Source organism: Megascapheus bottae, chromosome 1, assembly GCF_031878675.1.
Source record: "Megascapheus bottae isolate mThoBot1 chromosome 1, mThoBot2.hap1, whole genome shotgun sequence".
In the NCBI taxonomy this organism is placed as follows: Eukaryota; Metazoa; Chordata; class Mammalia; order Rodentia; family Geomyidae; genus Megascapheus; species Megascapheus bottae.
This window is the reverse complement of record NC_143509.1, coordinates 30752140-30760603: the sequence shown is the minus strand read 5'-3', so window position 1 is coordinate 30760603 and position 8464 is coordinate 30752140. Positions and strand designations below refer to the sequence as shown.

The 8464-nt window shown below is 50.4% G+C and overlaps 1 protein-coding gene across 1 annotated transcript; it reads left to right on the top strand.

Moving 5' to 3' along the window:
* Positions 1-5467: 5467 nt before the first annotated feature.
* On the top strand, positions 5468-8464 carry LOC150068810 (CD209 antigen-like protein C). The gene is made up of 6 exons (XM_090329178.1): positions 5468-5606; positions 6086-6175; positions 6770-6839; positions 7070-7223; positions 7881-7993; positions 8323-8464. Exons 1-6 carry the CDS (start codon positions 5468-5470, stop codon positions 8462-8464), a joined length of 708 nt encoding a protein of 235 aa, XP_090185304.1.

The following is an 8464-nucleotide window of genomic DNA, read 5'->3' as shown; positions in this document are numbered from 1 at the left end:
TGTCTCTGTCTCTCTCTGTCTCTCTCTCTCTCTGCCTCTCTCTCCCCCCTAATTAAAACTGACTTGAACTCAGGATCAAAGCAGATACCCTACTACTGAGCCATGTCTCCAACTCTTCTTCTTCCTTGTGTTTTTACTTTATTCTATTTTTATTTATTTTTTGTCAGTGATGGGGCTTGAACTCACTGCCTGGGTGCTGATGCTGTCCCTGAGCTTTTTTGCTCAAGACTACCACACTACTACAGTATCACTTCTGATTTTCTGGTGGTTTGTTGGAGGTAAGAATCTCATAGACCTTCCTGATGGCTTCGAAACTTTCTGGGCTGGCTTTGAACCATGATCCTCAGATCTCGGCCTCCCAAGTAAGGAGGATTACAGACATGAGCCACCAGGGCCTGGCTTATTTTTATTTTTGTTTTAGTTTCTTGAAATAGGGTCTTTACTATGTAGCCCAGGCTAGCCTTGGACTTGAGATCCTCTTGCCTTGGCTCTCAAGTGCAGGGGTTATGGGTATGCCCTACTGCACAGGTTCATTTCTGTGTAGGGAACCTTTTAGATACTTCCAAATTTTTTTTTGCCAGTCCTGGGCTTGAGCTCAGGGCCTGAGCACTGTCCTTGGACTTTCTCAAGGCTAGAGCTCTACCACTTGAGCCTCAGCACCACTTCCAGCTTTTTTCTATGTATGTGGTACCGGGGAATGGAACCTGGGTCGTCATGCATGCTAGGCAAGCACTCTACCACTAGGCCAAACTCCCGGCCCACTTCCAAATATTTTTATTTTAATTCAGTTTCTCCGGTTGTGAGGCTGGCTTTGAACATTGATCCTCATATCTCAGCCTCCTTACCCTTTCTTGTTGCCAAAGATTTTTTTTTCAGTCTCCACAAACGATGCACATATAAGTGGTATCTGTCTCGCTATGCCTGTTTCACACAAGGCAATGTTCTCTAGTTCCAGTGCTAAGGGCAGGATTCTTGTCTTTCCTTTCCATGCTAAAGATCAAATCCAAGGTCTCGCACTTGGTAGTCAAGCGCTCTACCACTGAGCCACAGGCTAAGTTCTCATTCTCTTCACAGATAAATTATATTCTACTATGTATATGTGTGAGACTTTCATTTTGTGAAGGCTTTGGTTGTGTGTGTGCACATACATGTACATACACAGGCCAGTCTTAGAGCTTGAATTCAGGGTCTGGGTGTTGGTCTCTGAGCTTTTTCTCTCAAGGTTAACACTCTACCACTTGAGCCATAGTTCCACTTCTGGTTTTCTAATGGTTCACTGGAACTATAAGAGTTTCATGACCTTTCCTGCCAGGCTGGCTTTGAACTGTGATCCTCATATATCAGCCTCCTAAATAGCTAGGATTACCAGTGTGAGTCACCAGCAACCAGCCCACTTGGTTCATTCTATACCTTAACTAGCCCTGTTGAAAATAACAGCGCATGGCTGTGTGTGGTAGTATACATTGCAATCCTCACATGTGGGAAGCAGAAATAGGAAGATGGCAAGGACAAAGCCAATGCAGGCTGGTTTTTGTTTGTTTGTTTGGTTGGTTTTGTTTTTTGTTTTGTTGTTTTGCAAGAGTTGGTCTCAAAAAGGTTTTCTAGTTGTTGGATCCTGAATTCTAATCAGAAATTCTACCAGCTTTCATTTATCACGCTTTTTGAACATGATCTCAGTGACTTTCTATAACATAGTTTCCCCCTTTTTTTGTATTGGTCATGGGACTTGAACTCTGAGCCTGGGCATTGTCCCTGAGCTCTTCAGCTCAAGGCTGCCGCCCTACCTCTTGAGCCATAGCCCCACTTCCGGTTTTCTGGTGATGACTTGGAGATAAGAGTCTCAAGGACTTTAGTGCCGGGGCTGACTTTGAACTGAGATCTTCAGATCTCAGCCTCCTGAGTAGCTAGGATTATAGGCAAGAGCCACTACACCTGGCATTATACCCTTTTTTGTGTATGTGTGCCAAGACTGGGGCTTGAATTCAGGATCCTGGACACTGAGCTTTTATTTTGCTCAAGGCTGGCACTCTACCACTTGAGCCACAGCTCCACTGCCAGCTTCTTGCTGGTTAATTGGAAATAAGTCTGTCTCATGGACATTCCTGCCTGAGCTAACTTTAAACTATGATCCTCAGATCTCAGTCCTGCCTTTACTGGTTCACTGGAGATTCAGTCTTGTAGGCATCTCTACTCAGGTTAGCTAGCCTCAAACTTGGATCCTCTGAACCAACTGCCAGTCCCTGAGTTCAAGCTTGAGTATATAAACTAATCTAAACTAAAGAGTAGAAGAGTAAGGCTTAGTACTGGTGGCTTACTCTTGTAATTCTAGCTACTCAGGAGGCTAAGATCTGAAGACTGCAGTTCAAAGCCAGCCTTATCAGGAAAGGGGATGAGACTCTTTTTTTTTTTTTTTTCCAGTCATGGGGCTTGAACTCTGGGCCTGGGTGCTGTCCCTGAGCTCTTCAACTCAAGGCTACCACCCTACACTTGAGCCACAGCACCACTTGCGGTTTTTCTGGTGGTTAATTAGACATAAGAGTCTCACGGACTTTATTGCCGGGACTGTGTTTGAACCACAATCCTCAAATCTCAGCCTCCTGAGTAGCTAGGATTACAGGCATGAGCCACCATGCCCAGCTTGAGGGTAAGATTCTTATCTCCAATTAACCACCAAAAAGCCAGAAGTAGAGTTGCTATGGCTCAAGTGGTAGAGTGCTAGCCTTGAGGAGGAGAAAGGAGAGAGAGAAAGCAAACAAGCAGGGTCTGGGGTCCCAGCATCCCCTTCGAGGCCACGCCCCCATGACCTAACTTCCTCTCCCATCAGGCCTTCTTCCATTGGCACCACATACAAGCCTGCAACACAAGAAGATTGACCTTCCAGATCCAAATGTATCAGTCCCCATTTCACAGATAGGAAAAAGCAGAAGCTCAGAGAGATAAGGCTCACTGAGACCCCACAGGAGGCAGAGCTGGGGTCCAGGGCCTGGCCTGCCTGGCTTTCCATTCCCTTTGGGCTCAGCTAGGGCCTTGCCCATAGCTAGAGTCATGTCAGGATACTTTTTCTTAGCCGGGCTATTGTCCTCCACATTAATTAATAGTCCTTCCTCCTGGAGATCCATGCCTGGTCAACAGATTCAGGACTAGCACCCCACTTTCCCTTCTGCCCCCCCACCCCTGACCACAGTCTCCAGGAGTAGCTTTCAGTTTCTCTGATACATGAAGCTCTCTTTCACTTCCTGATCTTGTTATGCTCACCCTTGTAAAGGAAAATCCTTCTTCTTGTCTCCTGCCCTCCCCCATCTCCGCTTTGATCAATCATCCTACAGAATGTACCCCAACAAGAATCCATTCTGGACTTCACCATCACCACCACCCCAACCTCCACTTCTGGCACTACTAAGCCAGGTGTCTCCTACATGCTCACACCGTTTTCTTTCTTTTTTTCTTTTCAATTTTTTTTTTTGTCATCGGTCATGGGACTTGAACTCTGGGCCTAAGTGTTGTCCCTGAGCTTTTCCGCTCAAGGTTATTGCCCTACCCCTGGAGCCACAGCACCATTTCTGCTTCTCTAGTGCTTAATTGGAAATAAGAATCTCACAGTCTTTAGTGCCCAGGCTGGCTTTGAACCTTAAATTTTTTATGGTTATTATAAAGGCGATGTACAGAAGGGTAGGTCAGGTAAGAGAGTACATTCATTTTGGACAATGTCACTTTTTCCCTCACTGTCACCCAGTTTTTCCCCTCCAGTCCCCACCCACAAGTTGTAGAGTTCATTTTCAACATAATGTCCAGTGATGACCACTGCTGCCTTTGCCCCTCTTTGTCCCTCCACTTCCGAGTCCCCCTTACCTTCCCAAAGACAAACAGAACAAAAACTAAACAAATCAAAACCTCATGTTTACATTTCCTGGACTTTATTTCAATAAATATCATTTTGTATGATCAGAGGCACTGTACCTTTCTGATCCTCTCCCAAGAGTCTCCTCCTGTGGTCTCACTGTGTATGAATGCCTGAACATCTGTATACTTTATTTTTTTTTTTGCCAGTCTTGGGCTTTTAGCTCAGGGCCTGAGCACTGTCCTTGGGCTTTCTCAAGGCAAGAGCTCTACCAGTTGAACCACAGTACCACTTCCAACTTTTTCTAAGTAAGTGGTACCAAGGAATCGAACCTGGGTCTTTGTGCATGCTTAACAAGCACTCTACCACAAGGCCAAACTCCTGGCTATGGCCTGGTATATGAAAGAAAACATGCACCATTTACCCCTCTGCGCTCACCTTATTTCACTTAAGATAATTTGTTCTAGGTCCATCCATTTCCCTGCAAATTCACACCCTTTTTCTTTGAATACAGAATTTGAAGAATTTCCGAATGTCCCATTTCCCTCCCTCTCCAGCAATGACTGGCATAAAGAAGGTGCTGTCTGATTCATGCTGCATCCCTAAAATCCAACACAGGCCCTGGTACGTAGTAGGTGCTCACTCAATGTCTACTGAACAAATCAAAGCAGCCAGTGTGGTCACTGTGAAGTCCAACAGGCAGATGGCACCCTTGACAGTTTACCATTCCTCCCCTCTACCCATTTTACCCACTCTCATCATCTCACTGGGTGCCGGTGGCTCACTCATACCTGTAATCTCGGCCACTGAGAACTGAAGCTCGTGGGTTGAAGCCAGCTTAGGCACAAGAATCTGTGAGCCTCTGATCTCTCCGATTAACAACCAAAGAAAGCTGAAAGCAGGTCTGTGGCTCAAGTGGCAGAGTACCAGCCTTGAGCAAAAAAGCCAGGGGACAGCGCCCAGGCCCTGAGTTCAAGCCGCACACACACACACACACACACACACACACACACACAATCAATGGACCCTCACGAACTGGTGAGACCCCCCCCCACCAGAAACCCTAACATAGCCACCACAGAAGAGTCCAAATGAAAAGAGAGGAAGGAGAGAATCGTTATTTGAAAAGGTCATAAATAAAAACTTGACAACTGTGATGGAAATATTAGTTCGTGTGCACATCCCAAAGCTCAGAAGATACCAGGTAGGATAAGCTCAGAAACAGATACAACAAAATACATTACAATCAAACCGAGAGAGAGAGAGAGAGAGAGAGAGAGAGAGAGAGAGAGAGAGAGAGAGAGAGAGAGAGAGAGAGAGAGAGAGCGCCAGTATAGCCAACAGGAAAACATTTTGCAAGACCCCAATGCAAACAACAAAAGCTGGGTGTGCCATTTATCTGGCAAATACCATGTAACCCTTCTATTAATTACAATAAAAAATATATTTAAAAAAAGCTGGGTGTGGTGGTGGGCCCGTGTCATCCCAGCTCCGTGGGAAGTGTCACTGTGTCTGCTCCTGTGTCACATGTTTCATGTAGAGCAATGTGCGCGTGTCTATCATTTCAGCCACTCTCCCCCTTATCACGTCAGTTAACATCCTGCCAGTTCACAGCCTCAAATATGACACATGACAGTGAAGCCAGGGAGTGAGCCCATGGTGCAGCTGAGGGAAACTGAGGCTCCAGCAGGTGGGGGCCAAGTCCCAGTGCTGCCTGGGGAAGAAACCAGCATGGAGCACCAGACTTTTCCTGCCCCCAACTTTTCAGGTGCGTGAGTGCTCTCATCCTGATCCTTGTTCTTCTTCCTCACTCAGGAAGGGATGGAGAGGGGGGGTCATGTAATGTGGGGATCATATAAACCCCAAGCCAGAGAGGTGACAGAGAGAGGGCAAAGGAGAGAGGAGGAGGAGGATGGCAGGCCAGAGTGAGGGCAAGTGGCCAGATAATGCAGGTAAGGCAAGGCCACTCGGTACAGCTGAAAAAGATGGGGTGGGGGGTGGGTCTGGCCTCAGGCTTATGACAGGCCTGCAGGCCTGTGCATCCTAGCTCAGCCAAGCATTCTGAGCCTCGCAGAGGAGGTCACTCTGGGAGGCCAGGCAGCCCCGGGCTTTGACTCCTGGCTCCATGGGGCCAGCCAGGTACTGGGGAGGGCTCTGGGAGAGGCAGGGGCTCGGGGGTCCCCTCCAGGACAGAGGCAGAGGAGGGTGGGATCTAGCCCTGAGAGCCCGGTTCTTCCTGGCCTGCAGAGTTTCTTCCCCGCGTTCACCGGCTTCTCTCACTGACCCTGCTGTCTCTGGGGCTCTGCGTGGTGCTCTGGGCGGCCACAGTGATTCAGGGTGAGCGAGGCCGGCGTGGCCTGCTGGCGGGGGCTTGGGGTCAGGGAGACTCACTGCCCTCTAAGGGTGACACTTGATGATGGGTGCTGGGGCATGCTGGATGCCCGTCCTCTGGGCAGCATGGCAGTGTCCTATCCCCCACACCCCAAGCCTGGTCCTGTGTCTGTGGAAACCAGGATGGCTTGGCCCCCAAGGTCGTGTGCAGCACACAGTGGGCGCTCGTAAAGCCGGGGCTCTTCTCTCTGCAGTCTCTCGGATTCAGTGCACCCCACCCGGAAGGGCGCAAGGGATTCAGTGCACCCCACCCGGAAGGGCGCAAGGCCCAGCAAAGAACACAAGCTGGGGTGAGGGGCTAGACATAGGGTCGGGGGTGGGGGGGAGGTGAGGTGGGCCTTGGGCTGAGAAGTGGGGGGAGGGACTCCCCCCCAGGGGAGGGTCCAGGAACCAGCCTAGGTCTCCATCTGAGGCTCAGTGTTCTGCTCCAGGAACTGAGACTTGGGGGAATCACTGTGACCCCAAGAAAATGTTCTCATCTGACATTTTCCACACCGGGCACACAGCAGGCGCTTAATCATTGCAGTTCTTGTCTTCTAGTGCCTCATGTCCTCAGCCAGTCCCACCTGGAGCAGATCCACCAGCAGCTCAGCCACATCAACACGGCCCTGGTAAGGATCCTGTGGCTGGGACGGAGGAAGCTGAAGGGGAGGGGGTCCTGGGAGGGGAGGACCCCTCTGTGGTCTTACTCATGGGTTTCCTGGCCTGACCTGAGAGCCCAATCCAGGGGCCTGGCTCTGGGTTGTGAAGGCTTGGGTGGAGACTGAGTGGGGAGGGGTCCCTGGAACCAAAGAGCCCCCTCCCACCCTCACCCCTGTCCCATCATCAACCCTGGTCCCCAGCTGGCCTGTGCCGGCCCTGCCCCTGGGGCTGGGAATCCTTCCAAGGAAGCTGCTATGTCTTCTCATACACCCTGGGGAGCTGGGAGGCCTCTGCCTCCTCCTGCAGGGCCCTCGGTGCCCACCTGGTGATTATCAACAGTGCTGAAGAGCAGGTGAGGGGTGGGGGGGTGCCCCCTGCCCGGGACAGGGTGGGAGAGGTCCTCTGCTGGGTGGGCAGTTGGGAGGGGGCAGGGATGCAGTCAGGGAAGGCTTCCTGGAGGAAGAATCCCAGGAGGCCTGTGAGAGTCCTTAGGTAGGTTTTGTTTGGTTGTTTAGTTGTTGTTGTTGTTGTTGTTTTTTATTGTTGTTGTTGTTGTTTTCCAGTCCTGGGGCTTGAACCCAGGACCTGAGCACTGTCCTTGGGCTTTCTCAAGGCTAACACTCTATCACTTGAGCTACAACACTACTTCCAGCTTTTTCTGTATATGTGTGGTACTGAGGAATCAAACCCAGGGATTCATGCATGCTAGGCGAGCGAGCACTCTACCACTAGGCCATGTTCCTGACCCCTTAGGGGAACACACCTGCCAGGATTGTACCTTTCAGAGCTCCGGTCACCCCTGCCTGGACACAGGCATGGACTGAGACACAAGCAAAGACATTCCATTGCATGTGTCTACAACCACAGCATGCACACTCCTGCAGGTGCAGATGTGGTAAGGAGCTCAAGGCTAGATGCAGAAAGAACCTGCAGGAAGCAGAGCAGAATGGAAATGTATGCTGGCATGGGAAATGATGGTTCGGGGTCATTTCTTCACCCCCCCCCCCAGATGTTTCTGAGGTACTGGAATGTGAGGAAGACCCGGCGTACTTGGATTGGTCTCACTGACCTCAGAAGGGAGAACTCCTGGCAATGGGAGGACGGCACCCCCCTTGAGCTCAAGTGAGGAACGGGCTGGCACCATCCCCTCCCCTGCTTTGGTACCAGGATGCAACCCAGGACTTCCTTTAATGGGGAGTTCTCAGTTCCTGGGTGGGGGCGGCGGTGGTGTTCTGGTCACAGAGTTGGAGCTGATTATTATGGGGGGACAGGTGTAGGCCTCACATGTTGCCAGGTCCTACCCTGAGTGCCTGGCCACTGGCTGTGCTGGTCTTCAGCTTTCCCTGTTGAGCCCTGGTGACCACCGGTACCAAAGGCAAAATGAGCATGAGTAGGGGGTCCAGTTGATCTTAGGGGCTCACTCTCTCTTCCCACCCAAATGGTGTGTCTAGTTTCTGGCAAGAGGGGGAGCCCAACAGCCTTGGGGACGAGGACTGCGCAGAGATACACGAGGAGAGCTGGGTAGACAGCAAGTGCACAACTCAAAACTTCTGGATCTGTGAACAGCCTGCGGCCCCTTGTCCTAGCCTTTGA

Bases quoted from the DNA above. Each gene is read 5' to 3' on its own strand.
- LOC150068810 (XM_090329178.1), top strand. From the start codon at position 5,468: ATGACAGTGAAGCCAGGGAGTGAGCCCATGGTGCAGCTGAGGGAAACT. The intron at 5,607-6,085 runs GTGCGTGAGTGC...CCTGGCCTGCAG, and splicing joins TCCTGCCCCCAACTTTTCAG to AGTTTCTTCCCCGCGTTCAC. The intron at 7,994-8,322 runs GTGAGGAACGGG...TGGTGTGTCTAG, and splicing joins GGCACCCCCCTTGAGCTCAA to TTTCTGGCAAGAGGGGGAGC.